At 40.7% G+C, this 21,590-nt stretch overlaps 2 protein-coding genes across 2 annotated transcripts; both read left to right on the top strand.

Annotated features, from left to right (window-relative positions):
- The first annotated feature begins 3,025 nt into the window (after nt 1–3,025).
- On the top strand, nt 3,026–17,287 carry sft2d1 (SFT2 domain containing 1). Its single transcript, XM_012859234.3, has 8 exons — nt 3,026–3,361; nt 3,859–3,945; nt 5,670–5,752; nt 8,676–8,757; nt 9,136–9,171; nt 9,279–9,337; nt 12,407–12,436; nt 15,858–17,287. The coding sequence occupies exons 1-8, from the start codon at nt 3,296–3,298 to the stop codon at nt 15,895–15,897; spliced, it is 483 nt and encodes a 160-aa protein (XP_012714688.1). The 5' UTR covers nt 3,026–3,295; the 3' UTR covers nt 15,898–17,287.
- Nucleotides 17,288–18,509: 1,222 nt separating this feature from the next.
- prr18 (proline rich 18) lies at nt 18,510–21,309 on the top strand. Its single transcript, XM_012859233.3, has one exon. It carries the CDS (start codon nt 18,675–18,677, stop codon nt 19,419–19,421), a length of 747 nt encoding a protein of 248 aa, XP_012714687.2. The 5' UTR covers nt 18,510–18,674; the 3' UTR covers nt 19,422–21,309.
- The last annotated feature ends 281 nt before the right edge of the window (nt 21,310–21,590 follow it).

Raw genomic sequence — 21,590 nt, 5'->3', positions numbered from 1 at the left:
AAAATAGTCAAAATCATTGTGCTGAAAACAAGGGTATGGCAGGTAGTTATGTATTTATTTGATGTCACCAGAACTCACTCGTAGTAAAGTAGAATATTTTCACTCTTGTCTTAGTCTGAGGTAGTCCTAGTTCCAAAACAGCATCAAACATGATCATTTTGTGTTTCACAAACAAAACTCTTTTTAAAAAATAATCTCTGTTTATTGTATAATTTTCCAGCTCATGTTTGACTAGATATTTTAGATATTAGATTGATCCATCATGAAAAACATTAAAACAGTTGCAGCACTTGATGAAACACTGCCCGGGGGAACCTCATCAAAAAACTCAATTGAGTGCACTGGTAAGTACCCTAGTCAAGTAGTATGACTCAAATGTTCCTACAGGTTCATTAGTCTGATCAAGAAAGCTTTTACTAGTCAATCAGTTTGGATTTTAGCCACTAGTGCAGGCCCAAAGTAGCGCTATTAATAGTATGGAATATATGTGATGATACATGGCAGAAATAAGAAAAACAAAACGATAACAAACAGCAATAAAAAGTCGTGCTTAAAAGTCATAAACTGTCTGATGCAACCTGCCACAGAGACTACATTAACCACTAAGTCATATAAACATTAGATCTCTGTCAGGAAAATCCCTTTTAATTAATGACTTCATTATTGACAATAATCTAGATGTTGTGTTTTTAACAGAAACATGGTTACATGAACTTAATGAAGCACATTCTGTTGGAGTCGACTCCTCCAAACTACAATTTTCTTTGTGAGAGCAGACAGCTCTCACAGAAAGGTGGAGGAGTAGCAACATTGTTTAATGATTCACTAAAAAGGTGCTTTTGGGAAAATTTGACTCTTTTGAACATTTGGCTCTCCAGGTAAAGAGCCCGGTACGAACTATGTTTCTTGATGTTTACAGGTCTCCTAAGTCCACATCAAACTTTTTTAATGATCTTAGTCACCTCCTATCTGTGATATGCGTTGGTTCCTAAATCCTACTTAAAGGACAGTGACTTTTTTGTATCAGTAGGTAACTTTACATCCCAGACGACAAAAATTACATTTACATATGGTGTTCCCCAAGGGTCCATCCTGGGTCTCCTCCTGTTCAATATCTACATGCTCCCTCTAGCTCAGATCATAAAAAATAACATCAACTACCATAACTATGCAGATGACACACAGCTTTACATCACCATGTCACCCGGGGACTATGAACCGGTTCAGGCACTAAGTAAATGCCTAGAAGAAATCAATGCACGGATGTGCCAAACTTTTCTTCAGTTGAATAAAAACAAAACAGAAGTATTAATTTTTGGACAAATAGAGGAGAGATCAGAAGTTAGCCCACAGCTTCAGCTGCTTCAGCTAGAAACCACTAATCAGGCCCGAAATCTGGGTGTAGTGATGGACTCAGACCTGAACCTCCAAAAGCATCTAAAGACAGTTACAAGGTCGGCTCTCTATCACCTGAAGAACATTTCCAGGATTAAAGGACTAATGTCTCAGCAGGATCTGGAAAAACTAATCCATTTGTTTATCTTTTGAAGAATTGATTACTGCAACGGTGTTTTCACAGGTCTGCCTAAAAAGTGGATCAGACAGCTGCAGCTGATCCAGAACGCTGCTGCCCGCATCCTCACTAAGACTAAGAAAGTAGAGAACATAACCCCAGTTCTAAAGTCCTTACACTGGCTCCCTGTATCTCAGAGAATAGACTTTAAAATACTTCTGTTAGTCTATAAATCCCTGAATGGCTTAGCACCTAAATACATCACAGACTTGTTTTCAGTGTATCAACCCTACAGACCACTAAGGTCTTCTGGCTCCAGCCTGCTCTGCATACCTAGAACCAGAACTAAACAAGGAGGAGCAGCATTTAGTTCCTATGCTCTACTTATCTGGAACAAACTTCCAAAAAACTGTAAAAGTGCGTAAAGCCTGAGTTCCTTTAAATCAAGATTAAAATCACATTTGTTTTGGATTGCCTTCGACTGCTCTAGTTAAACTGTTCTACTGAAACATCATTAGTTCAACTTTGTAGTCCAACTATTTTTAATGTTTGCTTTTAGTTTCTATTTTTCCATGTTCTATTTTGTTTCTACATTTTATTCGTACTTGCTTTTACTCTGTTTTCTTTTCTTCCTGTATTTTAATCATGTAAAGCACTTTGCATTGTCTCTGTACTAAAATGTGCTATACAAATAAATTTGCCTTGCCTTGCCATTAATAATCTTTGACATTTTGGACCTTTGTAGTTTTAGTCATGTCATACAAAATGGAACAGTCTTCCACAAGATGTTTGGTGTTAATCACATCACCCGCCAGCTTGTACCTGACACCTTGACAATCAATGACGAAATGTGATTTTATATATATATATATATATATATATATATATATATATATATATATATATATATATATATATACATACATCACCTTGTGTGTGTACAGGCATGCTTGGAGTTATTGTTGTTTAATCAATGGGTCATTTGTCCTGAGAGACATTCAATCTATACAGGCATCAAAATCCAAATAAATACGTAGGCTATACATAAATTAACAATGCTAAAGTTAGATAAGTTGTCAGAAAATCTCAACTATTTCTCAAAATACTACATCAGAAAGAAAAATAAATTGGTTTAATTTCAACGTATGAAAACACGAAAAAGATGAAACGGCAGCTGCTACTGATTTTGAATAAATATAAATTAGCTTGCCATACACCCTCCCGAGCCTGAAAACTTGATAATTTGGAATATCTCCACCAGGTGGCGACAATTGAACAAATGTAGCGGACCTCTTGTTATACATTTTACTGTGAAACGTTAAATCTTAAATCTTTCATGCACCTTTTAATTTATGTGGTAATTTATGAGACATTGTTTTCTTTCTTTCTTTCTTTTTTTTCTAACAACAAACCGGCTCCAGCCAATAAAATCTCACCACATTAAAAGAGTGTGCGACAAGAGACAGAACTTCCTGCTGTTTGGTTAATTTTCATGAAAGTTTCGTAACACCATAACACTCGTCAGAAGCGGAGAGGAAGTGTCGTTTTTAGTTGCTTTAAGACTCTGGTCTGCGGTCTGTGAGTAAAACGCCGCCCTGCTGACACGGGGGCGGAGACCGGCTCGGCGAACTGATTCCCGGTCAGCGCGTCGGTGAGAAGCCCGTCCAGGAAGTGCGGCTCACATCCCCCCTGATGACAACAGTTTGTTTTCTGGCCGAGCCACAGAGTTTAGTTTGGACACTTGAACGCCATTGTCTGGCCTGAGCACTTGAGTTTCCAGCCATGGACAAGCTGCGGCGTGTGCTGAGCGGCCGGGAGGACAACGAGGAGCTGGGGCTGACGGCGCAGGTTAGCTCGACGCCTGACGGCTGCTAATGCTAACTGGCTCTGTTTATGGTGACCCGGCTGTCTCCATGAACTTTTTCTAACACTTTCTCTTTTGTTTTCACGTGGGACCCGTTAGCTGTTAGTGTCTACTTTGTTTTGTTTTTTTGTTTAAATGTCCGTTTATTAGCAGAAACAGCTAACGCCATATTTGTTGTATGTTGTTGTTTTTAACTCTTAACTGTTGTTTTGTTTTTGACACTCTTGCACGCTTTCGCATTTAGGAGGATACGAGGTAAGGTGTTGCAATTTGGTTTCACTCTGGTCTCAGTTTTGCTTTTATTTTGAAGTTTTGTCTTTTTTAAAGTCGTGTCCATCTGTGTATTTCTTGCTTGCCTCGTGATAAATGCCTGTGTGTGTGGGACCTGCAGCTTTAACATGGGGGGGATGTGTTCACGTCCGTGGGAAGCCTGCCGGTCATTAGACTTGTCGTGTGACATCCTCCCATTGTTCTCCCCCAGGTCCTTGAAGGCAGCACTCTCAGCTTCAGCACCAGGGTGAAATGGTTCGTCATATGCTTCGCTTCTGGCATCCTGTGTTCAATACTCGTGAGTGACTCTGCTTTTCTGCACATCGTCCTCTGTACTCCCTGCAAAAAGACCCTGAGCTGGGATTCAAACCCGGGACCTTCGTGCTGCAAGGCGACAGTGCTACCGACTTATTGTAGTGTAAATTTAAAAAGAAAAGAACTGGCTTGACCTAACCATGTTGGCGCGTACGCTTGATAGGATGACAGGAAGTGTCGTGTCACACGCTCAACTGTGATAATTCACACTTCCCCAAGAGAACTGCCCCTTTTTCTAAGTCCGGGGCGTCACGCCGGTTGAGTTGGGATCAAAGTTAAAAGGCCATAGCACAATGATCCATCATCCGAGCTACCACATGTGACCATTGCCTGGCAAAAGTATTCATACCCTTTAAACACCGGTGCTGTCTCTGCCACGTTACATCCTCACACCTTTATGCATTTTTTTTTTTTTTTTGCCGGGGATCTCACGTGACAGACCGATACAAAGTGATTCAGAACTTTCCACATGCTTTTAAAATGTGCATCCACTTACTCTGATTGCTGCTAAATAAAAATAAAAAAAATCTAGTGTAACAGTGACCTGCTGGAGATTATATAATTAATAAACAGACTTAACCTAAAAGGCAAATCTGGAGGTAAACCTGCCAGATCCAGATGTTTTCAGATCGCGGCGGAGTTTTAAATGCTCCACATGTGAGCGCAACAAAAAGTGTCTCTACTAAGTAGGGCCAGACAATAATTCGATAATGTTTATCGATCGAGTGTGGCGCGATTGGAAAAAGGAAAAGGGTCGATAAAAAGTTCAATAAAAAAAAAGTTTTCATTTCCTGTTGTTTTCATGTAGGTTAATATGACAGTCATTAACAACCAATCACAAACGCAGACCCAGGAATGATCCCTCACCAAGCTCCGCCCCCTTCAGAGAGCACTTGTTCTTTAAAAAAAAAAAAAAAAAAAAAAAAAGTTGGTTGAATAAAGGGTTGAGTTTGAATTTAATTCAGTGCTCTGTATCTAAAAATGGGTCGCTAAGCAACAGCATAAAATGGCCAGGCATCCACTTAAAATATGTGTTTTTGAATTATTTTTTTTTTTATAATTATCAATGTCGATCAGTATGATTTCTGTTTTATCGATATGCTTTTTTTTCTATATCGTCCAGCCCTATTACAAAGTATTTATTAGCGCCAACAAATGCATGTCACATTTTAAAGTTTTGTATTTGTAAAAGTGAAAGTTCCTTTAAAAGCCACAAAGATTAGTAATCGTAAGGTGACCATGAGGGAAAGTTAAGGGGTACAAATGGTTTGCAAGGCACTAGAAATAGTTTCAAAAGTGTTTAATTGATAAAAGTCGAAATGTAATAGCACCGTACTTATAAATTGAACATCACGTTTGTGCACAAATGTTTGTTGCACTAGTCTTATTTAAAAGATCGATGCAAAGATGTAGATATGTACATAAATGTATAAACTAATGCATAATGAACGCCTTCTATCCAAACGTTTTTATCATTCTGCCACTAGAGGGAGCCAGATACGTTTCTGTGAAGTTTTAGAAGCGCAGAAACTAAATCTTTAGCTTTCTCACATATTCCCAGAGAAAGGAATGAGTTCTTAAAACCTTTTAATCTTAATAATTGTCCTGATGTAGCATGGTTGGGTTTTCTTAACCTTTGACCTCTGATAAATGTATGAGGATGTTATTCTCCACATCTCACCAGATAACATTCTGCTGTTCTTCCAGGGCTCAGCGCTGCTCTTCCTTCCTAAGGGCCTCAAGCTTTTTGCTGTTTTCTACACGCTAGGAAATCTTGCGGCTTTGTCCAGGTAAGACTGCAGATAACGGCTAAATTCAAACCAACGTCTTCTTTTTCTGCTCCATGTTAAATGTGGCGAGTTTGACAATCTGACTGGCTCAGCCTTTGTTTCATGGAGTTTTCAACATGTGAAATTCTAATTATGCTTTTGATTTATTTATTTTTGTGCTGTATATTTCATATTTATAGTTATTTCAATGTACCCAACATAAGTGCGGCAGAAAACTGCACTAGTTACCCACGCTTTTTTATTTTCTTAAATGCAGGGTAAAAAAAAAGTTTTAGATGTTAAAAGAGGCGGTGAGCCAGAATCAACCTTTTCAATAAAACCTTGTTGTGATTGAAATGCTGAACTGTGGGTCGGACTGCTTACCGGCTAGGGTCAATGTTTGCTGTGCAGCCAAAGCAGAAAAGCTTTTGAACTGTTTAGTCATCGTGGGTCTCATTGCTGTTTGTTGCAACATTCACCAACTTTATTCTTGCCTGTTTTTGGGCAGGTTTAACACTGGGCATCGTCAGCGGCTTTTCTTGCGCGCATACAGGCAGATTTGGCAGGGACGCTACTTCCGGTGCCGACTCGGTCTTCTCCCCCCTCCGGCTCCTCTCTGCTGTAACAACCAGTTTGTGTCAGAGGGGATTTTTTAGAAACATAAGTGTCACAGCCTTATCTCCATGCATCATTTTTGTAACAATGAAGCATCTCCACTAACTCAGTTCCTCTTTGTCTAGCGTGACACTTATTCACTGTACGAAGACGCTTTTCTGTGGATCAGAGCAGAGCCGATGCATGAAATATAACGTCTGCATCTAAACGGGATATTTGTGATGTCCTTGTTGGTCGCTTTTTTGTTTCTTTCTGTTTTTTTTGGATGGCTTTGATCAAGTATTTTTTTTTTTTGTCTATTCACGTGTCTAAAAAAACAAAAAACATTTCCTCTTCTCTACGGAAACCCCTTTTTTTTGGGGTTTTACAGTCGCTCGTAGACTTTTGGAGCTGACAGATTTTTCTCGCCGTCAGTGAGCAGGATGTGCGTGGACGGCGTGTCTCTGTCACACTGAGCAGTTGGCGTAGCGAGGGACAGACAAAGCACCAGACCCTCTCTCTTCTGATGGGTCCACAGAGTCTACGTCAACACGCGCTGCTCTGATTTCTCATCCAGCAGATGTGACTCCCCGGTGAGTCCTGCCGCCCACTCAGCCGTGCTGGGAAACATGGCCGCGCGCCTCACCGGGGAAAGCCGTCTCCTCCTCAACTTGGCTGACGTCAGACATCCTTGGCGTGCGAGGCGGCTTCGGCTGCGTCGTCGGAAGCCGTCGCTCACGCTGCTGGGGTCCGTGTTCGTGTCCCAGGCTTCTCGTCACGTTGGGTCCTGAACCACTTTGCCTGTTTCCACCATGAGGACGTTATGTTCTGGGGAAAAAGGAGCAACGTTTAACTACGGGACATTTCTCCTCTCCTGCAGCAGAAAGTAGAGATCTGTTTAACTAGCATGAGACGTTTTCCCACATAAATCACCTTCATGCTCTTACAGTGAGGAATCGGCTCCAGTCATGTGCCCTTATTCAAAGAAAGTAGCTCTTAGTGACGTCGTTTTAGGAAAACATCTTAGAATTTCCCCAATTCTAAGGTTTGTCTTAACATTTTACCTCTGTAAGATAAAAGTTATTCACAAAGCATCTTAGGCTGTCAGAGAGCTCCTAAAGTGACAAAATGTTAGGAGTAGTGAGGAGGACTTTTTTGTCTGAAGCAGGGAAGATGGTGGGAACAGAGAGAGCTGATTGGCTGAGCCACCAGCTAAACAGTGAAGAAAATGAGCATATAAACCTCCTTAACAATCAAACAATTATAATATTTAGATAAGATAAATTAAATTATTAATTAGCCTGACGGGTTAAAGGCGGCTGATCTACGCTCGGGTATTATTCTGAAGAGTGAAGAACAGCTAAGACTGAAGTTCTGAGATATTTTGTTTTCAATCAATTTATTTACACGATTTAACAGATTTCATCATTGATTCACAAACAACGCTTCCTGTACACCTTCCTGTGAAGGGAGCAGGAGGAGCGAAAATCTTGTATAAGCCTGCCCCTTTCTCAATAATTACGTAGTAAATTTTCCAAGGCCGTATACATTAAATTAACAATATAAGTTGCAAAAAAACGTATTCTTTTTATCAACTAACAAGTGTATAAGAATTAATCATATTTTTCTTATAAGGTTTTTGAAAGCCTTTTTTTTTCTCCTCCTCATCCAAATTGTTCCACAATTTTCCTCTGAAATGCACATTTGTTTTAAAATAGTACACATTTTTTACTTTTGAAATTGTACTTCGGTCTAACGTTTCCATCACTGAAGAGTAAGACAAATTTTTGTAAATTTCTAGCTTTAAACATAACTAAACAGTTTTAAATGAACCTAATATCTCAGTTTGAGGATATTTGCTTGAATAAATGATTTGTTAGTATGTTCTCTAGCGTCTGCTATTTTTCAGCGGGTTCCCAGCTGTTTGCTGAAGCGAATAGGACTCTGAGCGCGTTTCCTGCTCTGCATAAATCACAACGCCTTGCTTGGAGATCCCACAGTCTGTCTGTCTGTTCTGGCAGCTCCTCAGCACGTCCTAATCCTCCCTGATGTAATATGGTCATGTCACCCACGCCTAGTGTGTTATAGTCATGTGGGACACGTTTTCGGCACCGTTTAGCGTAGGTGTCCGGTACCGTTTCTGTACATTTCTTAGTTTGTGGATCTGAAAGCCGGCTGGGCTGGCGATAGAAAAACACTTGGGAGCCCTCATCTCGGTTGTGTTTTGTGACAGAAGACGGTTTATTATCAAGGAAACGATAAAAGTACCACATGCATTGAGCTATATCGTGAAAAGCACCATGTAACCATCAGACTTGTCTTTTTTTTTCTCTCTGTTTTATTTCTAAAGCACCTGTTTCTTGATGGGCCCATTAAAACAGCTAAAGAGGATGTTTGAACCAACAAGACTCATAGCAACCATCGTTATGCTGGTAAATATCCACTTTTATTGTAAGTCAGATAGAAAAAATTAACACTTTACTCTGTATACACACCACATATTGCTGTAATTCCCAGCTGTGTAGATCTGATTGAATTTGACTTTGTAAAGTGCCTTGAGATGACATGATATCATGATTTGGCGCTATATAAATAAAATTGAATGGAGTAGGTCTGTTACTTTAAGGTTCTACAGTTTCTATTTTACATCTTTTTGGGACTGGCAATAAAATATTTGCCGTCACAAATGAAATGTTTCACTATGCAGATGCTTTGTTCTGGTAGATCTGGTGCATTAAGTGGTCTGAAGTCTACCTTTCCTCTTAAATGTGGTGATGAAGTGGTAACTATTTGTCTTCTCCTCCCACCAGCTCTGCTTCGCCTTAACACTTTGTGCAGCATTTTGGGTAAGTGTTGGCTAAGCCGACCCAGAGCCCTGGAAAGGCAGAAAATGTACAGATATCAGTATTTGGCCCGCCGAAATGGCTGCTTTAATATATTCTTCTGCTTACAGTGGCACAAAAATGGATTGGCTATCATCTTCTGTATTCTTCAGTTTCTGGCAATGACCTGGTAAGGTTGACTCTCTGGTTTGGTTCTTATTTCTCAGCTGTACCTCGACCGTGGAGGACTTTAGTCCTAGCTGCTTTAACTTTTTTTTTTTTTTTGCTGAAATCAGATTTTTCTTTTTTTTGTGGGTGGTCGTTCACGCTACTGTTAAATGTGACATTTAATCAGACTTCTGCCTGAAGGTTAAACACCCCACAGTGACCAGCATGCACCAATACCGGAAGAAGACGTCACACAGCAGCGTACAGTTTACGGCAGTAATGGCGGATGTAATTGTTGTTAATAAATGCTGGTGAAGATTCTCAGCCATCCAGGTCATCGTCATTCAAAAAAAAAGTTAAAAACAAAGCAACTGGACTTGTTTTCCATAGTTGAAGACGTTTCGCTTCGCACTTTTTAAATTGAGAAAGCTTCCTGGAGAGGAAGCAAAACGTCTTCAACTACGGAAAACAAGTCCAGTTGCTTTGTTTTTTACTTTTTGTTTTTGGAATGTTGTTAATAAAACAAAGCAAAAACAATGCAGAGACTGGCGTCTCTGTGTTGAGCAATGGGAGTCGACAATAATAGGACTAATTCTTAACAAGTAGAAGAAAGCTAAGGAGGAACGGCTCTCGTCCCAAAAGCCTTAGAAATTGATGCGGAACCCTTTTCCACGCTGATACATGTCTGTGGCTTTGTTATTCATTTGTTCTTGAATATCAAGACGTCTTAAAGTCGCCGTTTGAGATGTTGTGGTCTACTTAATGATGCCAAACCAGTCTACACAAGCTATTTGAATTATGGTGATACAGGACTGGTAGTAAGTAGGCCTGAGTGAGTGAGGCTGGTTTAAAATAGGGCTGAACGATTTTGGAAAATAATCTAATTGCGATTTTTTTTTTTTTTTTTTTTTCTTAATATTGCGATTTATTTATTTTTTCCAGTTTAATTTATCATGTGTTTTAAAATATATACAGACAACAAATCAATTTGTTTCCTCGCTGTGCAGATTAGTTGCTAAAAGACCCACAGCATCTAAACTCAGAGCAGAAATTATCGCGTTCTGCCTACAATATATTTCAACCAAAATTGCAATTTTGACTTTTCTCTGCATTAACCACAAGTAACAAAAATGGCCTCTAAATAAAGATGTTTGTAAACAAGGACTATTTTTCAAACATGAACTTTTAATGTTTCTATTGATCAGAATATTATTCAAGAGAACAGCTTTTAATTTAATTGGACATCAACCCTTGTTGAACATAAAGTCCAACCAACAAACAAGTCTATGTATTAAACTGATTGACCAGAACGTAATGCTTTGTATGATTATACAAACTCTAAAACAAGTAATAAAATTAGATTATTTCATTGCTGCAACTGTCTTCCCTTCCATGTGGAGGCAAACCCACTTTAAACATTTTACTGACACCTAATGGACGTGTCTAATTCCCTAATTGTTACATAGCCAAAAATTGCAGACTCTGCGATTTGAAAATTGTTTTTTTTTAAATCACGATTATATTGAAAATGCGATTAATTGTTCAGCCCTAGTTTAAAAAAAAAAAATTCCCATAAATGGAAGCGTCATTTGTAAATGGCTCGTATTTTTAGTCGTCTTATTTTTGAAAGAAATGGTTTGATGACCTGAAGGAAAACCGCTGGGCTCATTAACAGCGAAATCGGCGCGTCAGGAGTTAGACATTTAGTAATCTGAGCAAAGCTAAACCCCGGGGCTTTAAGAATGTCAGCGTGACTCTACAGTAGCTCACAGCTGCAAATACGCCGCAGGGGGACGGATCGGGACAGTTTGGCAGGTCTCTGCTTCTTCAGCCTCCGAGCCGACATCCTCAAAAGGCGTCGCCATGGCACCCTCGAGTCACGCATGTCAGGCGCAGAGCCGGCGCGCCGTGCACGCCCACACAGGCACTCAGACGTGCGAGCGTTCGTTCAGATGTCACCGCTGACCCTCGCAGAAGTGGGCAAAGTCCAGCCGTCAGGCTGAGAGCTGAACTCGGTTCATGAGTCAGAAGCTCGACAACGTTTCATCAAAGGTGGTTTGATGAACGCGCCCGGCCAGCGCTGTGGTTTTCTTGATGGTCCTCGTGACGGTGGTTAAATATTGGCTTAAGTAGAGTCCTTCCTACCTCACCGTGCTTGGGGGGCTTTGGTTAATCATTCAGCTCCTCTATCGAATTCCTCTCATCTTTAGAATATGTGGGATGGTTTAATAGTTTAAATGTACACTGCATAAAGGGCACTGAAGATAAGTAAAATTAAAAATCTGACAATGACATTAGTATTATGATCCCTAAAATAAGATAATTAGATGTGCTGCATATGAAATCAGATGATGGAGATAGATGATGGAGATGAGTGGTTCCTTTTTTAAGTGCAAAAATCTGATTCCATTGGCAGATTATTTAAACTTGCCTACTCAAATCAAGGACAAAAACACTTATTTCAAGAATATTTTACTTTTATCTGCCTTTTTGCAGTGTAAGTGCTGCAGGATGCCCGTAATGTTCATGCTGGAAGTCTTTGTCAAGTCCCTGATGCAAAGATCAATGTGTGGCAATGATTTGCCAACACATTTTTACTGAGCATATTTACACTTAACTACGTGTTAAATCTAGTAAACATGTGGGTCATCAAAAAAGATCCTCCTTAAAATCATCTGCTCTCCAACAAACCCCTGGGACCTTCAAATAACCTCTCTGTTTGCACCGGGATTAAAACACATTTTCGTGGACTTCGTAATTAAGCGTCTTCTGAAGTCAGTTCTTTACACTAGCATTAGTTTAAGGGTATCAGAGTAAGAGAGGCTGAATGCATCTGCGCGCCTCTTTCGTTTAGACTTCTGCCGGGAAAAGGATTTGAGCAATGGGTCCGTTTCCAATTCACAGCTATGCTCAGCTCTGTACTGGTCTGCCTCATAAAATCCCAATGAAATGCATTGAAGTTTGTTTAAAAATTTAAGAAAACGGCAAATCCTCAGCAGACTCTAGAATGCCAGGAGAGTTTACCACTGCTAAATTGGATTTTGCCATAACCAGTAATTATGTGTCATGTTTTGTGTTTTTTTTTTTTTAGGTATAGCATCTCCTACATTCCTTTCGCCAGGTAAGACCTGATGACTATAAGGCTGCCTTTGTCTGCCTCTGTCTGTTCATATTCATGTTTTCCTTCCTGACAGCGGCTCGTGTGTCTGTGGGGGGAAAAAAATAAGAAACTTGACACAGAAATGATAATATTTGTTAATTATACAGCCGAAGACAAAGGGGTGGAATTTGCTCCGGCCGCGTCGTCTTTGAAAACATGTTTTTATTTACCCCCGTTCGTCTCCAACATACGGCTCTAATCCGGCCCAACGTGTTTGCTCTCGGTGTCAAACAAATGGCAGCTGCTCGTTTGTTTGTCTTTCTAGGTATTAGCCCTCTGTAATATCAGAACAAATTGATTTTCGGTGGCGTAAGGCTCTTTCCGACTGATTTGACGAATATTTTTTTCTTCAATCTAGCTTTTATACCGCGTGTAATGAGCTTATGGTAAGCTCTCGAGGGTTAACGCCTGATGCAATTTTTTGATTAGATGTAGACGGGATGATCGTCTTTAGTGCTTTTGTTGTTGTTTTTTTTTCCCCTTTTTTAGAAATCTTACAGCTTTAAATGATTCACAGAAGGAAGATGTAAATGAAGGGATATATTTCCCGGCCTTTTAGCCTTCCCCGTTGAAAACGCGGTCGTGCAGAGTGCCATCTGAGAGCTTTGGTCCAACCCAGCAGGAGGTGTGATGTTGTTTTGTCAGTCCAGCTGTAAGGAGAGTCATATCTCATTTGGTGAGCACTCCGGATCTCCCCCCCTTGCCGCCATGCAGCTCCCCCATTAAGTGCCTTGTGCGTTTGGGTGACCCCTATAATCTCTGCTGACAGCTGAGAGACAGCATGTAACCTCCCTGAGATCCCCCTCCCCCAACGAAAACGCAGACAACAAAACAAAACCAAGACAAAGGACCCACGGCGGTCTCCTGAAAAGCAGATTCCTCTAAAGAAATTAAAGAAAAAAACATAATAAAATCTTGATTAGCCTTTATTTGCGTTGCTGCTTTTTATTTTTTAATGTTGCTGCCTTTTTTTCCCCCCCTGAGCATTCCACGGTAATCCATTTTTCATTTAATTTAGATCTGATCACTTTGCTTTCCATTGTCCTCGCTGTTGTTGGGAGTCTGCTGAGTAAACCGATCTCCTTTGAGAGCCGGTTAAACCTCTACATCGCCGTCTCTGGTCAGACTAAACCTTACCTGTCGAGACTCGACACCACATGGCCAGTAGACCTGATCCCTTAATGTGTTTTACCTTGTTGCCTTGAATAACCTGAGGTTTATAGATCGAGGCACTAAAACCTGCTGCGTGTGCACTTCCCAAGGACCCGCTAGGCTGTCGTTGCTCTGATTTCAATTTAGTTATATGGTGCCAATTAACAACACATCACCTCAATGCACTTTAAAAAGTCAATTCAATCAAATCCTTCATACAGATTAGTCAAAAATGTCCTCTGTAAGGAAACCCAGCAGATTGCATCGAGTCTCTCCAAGCAGCATTCACTCTTCCTGAAAGAGCGCAGAGCTACAGGGAGAGTCGTCTGCATTGTCCATGGCTTTGCAGCAATCCCTCATACTGAGCAAGCATGAAGCGACAGTTGAGAGGAAAACTCCCCTTTAACAGGAAGGAAAAACCTCCAGCAGAACCAGGCTCAGTGTGAACGGTCATCTGCCTCGACCCACTGGGTTTAGAGAAGACAGAGCAGAGACACATAAGCATAGAATCACACATTGATCCAGGAGTACTTTCTATGTTATATTGTAATAGTGATTGATCTGTCTCCCCTGGATGATGTCACAGCTAAAAGAACGCCAGACCAGGTGTACCTACTATCAAAATAAAAATGACAAAGAGAACATAAAGTTGAAATAACAGCAAACAATTCAAAATTGGAGAACATTAGGAGAACAGCAGAATGACAGAAATAGACCTTGATGTCCTCCAGCAGCCTAAGCTTGATGCAACTTGAACAGGATGGAAATGGAGATGAAAATTCTTCCAACTCTGGGGGGAAAAAACATCAGACTGAGCTCGAAAAAATGAAGAGATTCAGATTTTTGGTTGTTATTCTAAAAACCTGAAAAGGAAAAATGTGAATCTCTGTAGGTCCTGAGAGAATTTTGGAGTCCCGTCCCTCTTAAGAAACCGAGCTAAATAGAAAAATAATCTTATAACTGTAAATGTTGGACAACAAGACCCCTTTAAGTCTGAATTTTTAGATACTAAACAAGGCACAGGTCACACCCCCACCCCACCTTTTTTGAAATTTGATCACTAAACTGTGCCGTTTACCTCAGGATGTTTATCGCCAAGCACCTGTTCCTTTGTAACCACCAGGGAGGCATTTTATATCCTCTCAGGAATTAAAAGCTACGTTAGTTATTAGCTATCTTGGTTTCATCAAAGGTCATAAGCTGTACAGTTTTATTAGAGTCAGCCGGCTTCAAACGGAGAGCAGAACCAAAATAAAAAGGAGTAGACAGCAATACAAAGTTTTCAGACAATATACATTTAAATTACATTTTGTTTGAGATTGAAATCATTTTTATCAGTCTTCATTATTCATGAAAATCCTCAATAAAAAGAAAAGTTGTCCAGTAATTATTTACGTCCTAAAGGAAAGTTACTGAGCATTAAATCGTCTTCATTTAGAGCAACCCAGCCAAGATTTGCCAAATCTAAATGATCTTTATATAAAAACACATTTGCTAAATAGAAACCTATAGTAGTACTTTGTTGTTTCGTAATTTTTAGAGGATACAGATGACAAACCCCCCTTTGTTTAAAAGTTACTGAAAATCTCCATATTTAAGTCAAGAAACTTGTGATTTATTTTTTAAATGGATGATCTGTTGGAAAGCTAGGATGTGTCACATGGCTGTAGGGAACCAAAATTAGCCTCGGTTGCTAAAGTATTAGAAGCCGTGATGGCTGAGTTGATTCTGGTGTCGAATCTTCCTGGACAGAAGGTAAATATTAAAAGAGCGAGTCTCCCGACCTCCTCCTCCCGCCCAGACCGTGCCTCCTTTTAACCTTGACGGGCTCTCTCAGCTCCCGGCCTGAGTTCGGACGCCGGCTCAAGGTGAGGTCTGCATAGCAACACACTGATGGCACAAGCGAAGAGGAAGCAGACGGATTTGGCAGCAATGCATGGTTGCCATGGTGAACACGTTGCGTCGCCGTCCGACGCGGCGCACCTGGAGCTGGGGGGGGGGCTTCCACCACAGAGGCTCTTCCCCGTCAAAACATGCTCACTTATTCATGGCGAGCCCCGCCCAAATGTCGGCGACAAAGGGGTGCCGGTCTCTTAATGGAGACGAACTCAATCATCGTTTCTTTATTCCCTGCATTTTTAATCAGTTGATTGTTTCATAAATAATGCAGTTTTAAACGGATGCTGAACATGTTCCTGATGTTGTTTTTTTTCTGTCTTTTTTTATACAGAGATGCAGTGATGAAGTGCTTCACAACCTGCCTGAATTAAAGCACAGGAGGACACGGTTTCCTGAGAAGACCGGTCCCAGAATGCATCACACAAAACACTTGTAAAAAAGACGTTGTTTATACACTATTCCATCAGTTTTCGTCTCTTTCTGACTCACACTGTGAATTCTTGCTTTTCACGTTTAGCTACAGATGTTTATTTTTAGTCTAAGTAAATCAGCGTCGACTGTAATCATCGCCTTTAATATATTTAAGAAATTCCTAGCATATTCGTATGCTTTCTAAAGATTTTATGCGGTTCAAGTGCAGGGAAATTATTTTGACTTTATGCAAAAGCAAACTGCACCAGCACAGCTTGATGAAGTGATTGTATTTATGCCAAACACACATATTCCAATTTTTTTAAGCAGTCTAAGCTTTCAGTATTTTGTTTTTAAGTTGTATTAAGGTTTAGAAGTTTTGTGACGCGTTTTTTTTTTTTTTGAGTCGATGCTTTACTGCTGATGCACTGGGATGTATAGTGCCTACATTTCTTTTGAGGATTTTGTCTTCTTCTGCTAATGAGATTTAAAAAAAAATGCCTCTTTTGTGTCTCGTCTAATGGTCTTAAGTGTGCGCATTCTAACACACGTTGCTCCCCCCCCCCACGCAATAAAAGGCATTAAAGAAACGCTCCTCCGTTTTCAGATGTGATTTCCTGCCATATGTAGCGATGACCCAGTTAATTACGCCTCCCCGAGCATTGTGATTGTGACATGACCCAATAACCCAGCCAGCGTCGGCCTCCCTCTGTTGCGTTGGCATGCAGCCTTTGAGGATGTGGTTACCATGACAACCTCCTCTGGAGGATGCACTGCCTCTGCCTACCCCCATTTTTAGAGCAGATGTTCGCATTATGCCGAGGTGTTTTAGTTTTTTTTTGTTAAGTGGAGTCCTTTTGGACCAACAGTTTATGCAGCTCAACGCGATGAGGAAGTTATCGGCGCCAGAGTTCACCCTGAAGGTTTTCTCCCCGGTTTATCACTCCACTCATTCACCCTCTTGTTTCCGTAATGCCCGTTTAGCCACTGGATGTTTATTTTCATGTGTCGGGTTCGCTCGCACGCGGCCCTCCCTTTCGTTTTGGGCAACTAATTTGGCCCGAGATCCGCCAAATCCGCCGCAGTAATCTGAAGGATAAAGCGATTATGGTACGCTGGACGTGGTTGCCTTTGCGATTGTTTTCATCTGCCGGCTATTTTTGGATCTTTCTATAGTTTCGAGGTTGATGGGGATGTGTTCTGACCGCCGCAATCTGCTGGCGTTCCAGCTGTTTCCTCCAGTTTTTAATCTGTTATGTCACAGAGGCGAGGGAGCCCACGCGCCTGGGCTTCCTCTTTAGATTAGCGCTCCGAATCGTCTTGCAAAGATGAATAAATAACTTGGCCAGTGTTGTGTGTTTTTTCTCTTTTTTTTTTTGGGTGTGTTTTCGCCACATGTTCATTCCACAAATAAGCGATTTCATAGCATCATTTCAAACCTGAGAATACCAGGAGGATGTCCTCCTATGCAGTGAGCAAGGGTCCCATATCTGGAAAAAATGTCCCATCATCCTTCGCCTTTATCACTATGTCCTTCTCCCCTCGTGTACTTCCTTTTTTTCCCCCTTCTGTCCCTATTTTTTTTCCATCACTTCCTTCTTCCTTCTCTTTTATCCTTCCCTCTTTCCTTTCTTCCTTTTGTGGAACCAGCCTTGGTTGCTGTAGCATAATCTGACCCTGGAAAGTTTAGAAAAATTAGACCACCTTTGTGCCAATGAGAAATCGCTTTAAATTTCACAAGGGAGTGGGATCATTTCTCTTCTCTCCACCCAATATCTGAAATCATTTGAAGGAAAAAAAGGAGGAAATCCAAACAACTATTAGAAGATAATTTGATCAAAGCTGTCCATTTATGCACCTTTGCTCTGGTAAATTGGTAAAAGTGGTGGTTCTGGATTGTAAGGGCGATACGGATCATTGTCCCTTTGTATTTATTTCAGAAAAAAATAAAGAGCAATTGGGTCTACTGCTTATTTGCTTGTTCAGTCCAACAACATCACCCTAGCCTCCCTGCTGAGCTCAGTGTAAGCACAGTAAAAATAATTATAATAATAATTAGCAATGCAAACTTTAGTTGATGAGCCTAAAGTTTGGTTAGAAAATAGAATAATCTTTCAATGTTTTTCTTTAAGGAACTTGAATCTTTAATAATTCCAGATTCACAAATGAAACACACCAGCCGACATTAACTGGATTATTTAACATTGACAGAGATTTATGGCTCGTTTCTTTTAGAGAATCTTATGCCATGTTGGAATCTGAGAAACCTTGGACTGAAGGAAGTTTGATGAGAGCAAAACATCCAAAGATGGATCTAGTTATTCTAAATTTAAAACGCATTCTTTAAAACACCGCTTTGGTCTTTGAAACGTTAAAATTAAAAGTAGATATAAGGAACAGCTGATTAACTGAAAATATGTGACCATCAGGAGGTTGATGTGGCTCATTGCTTTTAGGGAAGTCCCTAAAAAAAGCAATTAAATGACGTCACTAGGTTTTCCGTTTCTTTGTTTGGCGCGCCTCTTGGCCACGCCCCCTCTGCCAGTTCCACTATAAGGAGCAGGGATGCGTCTGCGTGGACCAGTTTGACTCCAGTTCCTGCGGACAACAGGTGCGCCGTACCGCTCCGCTGACGATGCCCGCAGAGCGCCTGTGTTCGCTCTGCGCAGCGGTTTTCAGGTTCCCCCCGCAGGTTTTTATGTCTTGATTTTCTTTATTTTTCCTCCTTACCACAAAGATGCCTTTTCCGCCTATCAGCCTCCAGCAGCGGATCTCCTCTCCTGGCAAGGAGCTGTTTGGGAAAAAGAAGGCCAACGGAGACCAGCCTCAGACTGATCCAACCGGCAAACCGGGATCCGAAAAGGAAAAACAGGCCAGTTCTTGGGCATCAGCAAACTTAAGGAATCTGGGGCGGAGATCCCAGCCGGAGAAGAATAAAAGCCAAGCTCAGAAGTCCGGTTCTGGGCAAGAGACTCAGGGAAAGGGCTCCTGCTGGCTGTCTGTGCCCAAACCACAGGATCCATCCTTGGGAATAAGGCGCTCCAGCTCTATGGACTCCGCCAGGCATCTCAGCGGGAGAGATGAGACAAAGAAGGAGATCCAGTTCACCCTCAGCCTCACTCCTGAAGCCATTCTAGTAATTAAAAAGCGGAACCTGGAGAAACAGATGATGGCCAAGCAGCAGAAGTGCTGCGCCTCCGCGGACTTTCGGCACCGACGAGTTTTTCCGTCCAAAAAGGCGCACGGAGCGTCCAAGTGTTGCGCCCCGGGCGCCAAGACGGAGAGCGCGGAGCAGGACATCACCGCTATTGTTAAAATATCTCTGCTGAACGATCAGCACAAGTACGATGATGTGGAGTACGAGGACGAGGATGGAGATGTGGATGAGACTGTTGTGAGGAAATGTAAAGAGTGGCTGAAAGGAGTGGAGAACGCAGCCGCTTTGGGAAAAGCAGACAAACTTTCGCACCTTAAAGGCTGCTGACGCCTGACCTAGAATCTTTATTTTTGTTATTTTTATGTCGGAATAAAGAAATTATGGACAAACGATACTTTTGCTTTTTACCAGATTCCAAGCAAGAAAGGATGATCCAGGCTACTCCAAAAGAATGTTAGTCCATGCCGAGATCCGGAAAGATGTCAGTTTCAAACGGCAAAAAAGGGCAGAATGCAAATAAGCATAATGTTAACAATAATTAGCAATAGTCATCAACTTTCAATAATCATCATGATCATCTTTGGTTAAGTTCTGATTTGTTTTACCAAAAGGGATGCCAATACTGCTGCTCTTATCCGTTTCTCTTTGCACATGGGTTTGTTTCCAGCAAGGTGCCTGCATATGGCTGAGGGGTCAGGCACCCCTTTTGTGTTTGGGGAACAATAAACTGCTGCAGAACAGCACTGCTTCATGTGCTAAGTGTATGAAACTCAGCGGAGGTTCTTTATTTCCCATTTTATTTAAAGGATTAGTTTAAATTGATAATTCACTAATGTAGGGTGAATTCAGGTAAAATGGGAGATTATGTAAAATGGGACGAATTAAGCAAAAGAAAAAAAACCATTTCATCCTTGTATTAAATGTATATTACATTATATAAAACGTGTATGATCTAATTGTGCTTGAAAACAAAACTTGTTTGATTGTAAATTAGCTAATTAAATGAATACCTTTTTGTCCCATTTTACCAAAAGATAGTAACATGTATCACTGATGTTGCTACTACTGTTACTTACTGCAAACAAATTACCCTTTGGGGAATTAATAAAGTAAAGTCTAAAGATTTCGGCACATAAAACCTGACATAAAGTTGGAAGTGAAGAATTTTCTGAACAAAATAACCACAAAAACGTCTGACATGGATGTTTAAGAAGATCTAGCGAGGAATAGATTTTCTAGCTGTACCCAATAATTTTGATAAATGAGTTATATTAAATATCACTGCTGTTTGGGTTTACATTTTTAAAATAATGTTTTCTAATTGTTCTTAAAGCAATGGCATCCTGAAGAGGGACAGTCAGATAGGGAGACAAAAGCAGGGGAACACTGAAAATGACCAGAAAATTAGTTGGGAGGAAGAACAGGATGAGAGGCCCCAAACGATGAATCAGAAACACATTTGAGAATGGAAGAGCATCCATAAAAAAAACATTATTTACATGTAAATTGTCCCAATTCACCAAACGTGTCAAATAAAAAATAGTTTTGTGTCAATCACAATAAAACGGTGAGACACACTTCGCACACTTAACTTTCCTCATGTAAACTGAGTCGACACCTAGAACAATTTAAAAATGAATGACACTGGTTTTTAACCTTGATTACACAGAAAAATGTCCTGATATATCTGAATTCACCTTATTTTAAACCACTAAAGAATAATACAGCCAATAACTTAAATCTAAGAGTTTGCTCTTGCATATTTCTTATTTATTTATTTTTTTCAGATTTGTAGTAATTTAGGTCTCATCTTGTTTCTGTTTCCCACACTGCATCTTTGTAAAGGCTCTTTGTTTCTACTGTGTAGCTACCTGGGGCCAGTTGGGCATTAGCACTCTAAGCTTCTTAGATTTCCTGTTAAGCAGGGTTTGCCAATGTGCTGCATGCTCTATGCCCAGGTGCACCATCCCTTCAGGAAATCACCTCCAGAATATGTTTGTTACATCAAACTTAATATTCCAATAATGTTTATACATAAAATGACACTGTATGTATCGCATTGCTTTCTAAGTTCTCTATTGTTTTCTGCGCTGATAACTAAGTTTTTTTTCCCCTGGAAGTGTGCTGCTCAGGGAAAAACAGCTGATCAGGAAACATGGTGGCAAAATACAGTCAATGTCACAGTGGAAGAGCAATAAAGTCATATAAGGAGCTTGTCACTTGTGTTGATTAATTTCACCTTGTCGTGGTTATACGTTGCAGATCAGCAATCCAGTCAAACAGAAATTAAATGCGAGGTCGGAACCCAAAATCTGTATTTATTTTTAAATGTGTCTGTGTGCAAAGCGGAGGTTCTTTCAGGTGGTCAAACGTTTTCTGTGTAAGGGAAACCAGCAGATTGTATCGCGTTGTTGACTTGCAGCATTCACTCTTCCTGAAAGAGCGCAGAGCCACAGCGGACAGTCGCCTGCACTGTCATTGACTTTGCAGCAATCC

Source organism: Fundulus heteroclitus, chromosome 22, assembly GCF_011125445.2.
Source record: "Fundulus heteroclitus isolate FHET01 chromosome 22, MU-UCD_Fhet_4.1, whole genome shotgun sequence".
NCBI lineage: Eukaryota > Metazoa > Chordata > Actinopteri > Cyprinodontiformes > Fundulidae > Fundulus > Fundulus heteroclitus.
The sequence above is the reverse complement of the archived record's forward strand: the minus strand, read 5'-3'. Positions and strand labels throughout refer to the sequence as shown.

Coding starts and splice junctions, on each gene's coding strand:
- sft2d1 (XM_012859234.3), top strand. CDS start 3,296: ATGGACAAGCTGCGGCGTGTGCTGAGCGGCCGGGAGGACAACGAGGAG. Junction 9,172..9,278: donor CACTTTGTGCAGCATTTTGG/GTAAGTGTTGGC, acceptor TTCTGCTTACAG/TGGCACAAAAATGGATTGGC. Junction 9,338..12,406: donor CAGTTTCTGGCAATGACCTG/GTAAGGTTGACT, acceptor TTTTTTTTTTAG/GTATAGCATCTCCTACATTC.
- prr18 (XM_012859233.3), top strand. CDS start 18,675: ATGCCTTTTCCGCCTATCAGCCTCCAGCAGCGGATCTCCTCTCCTGGC.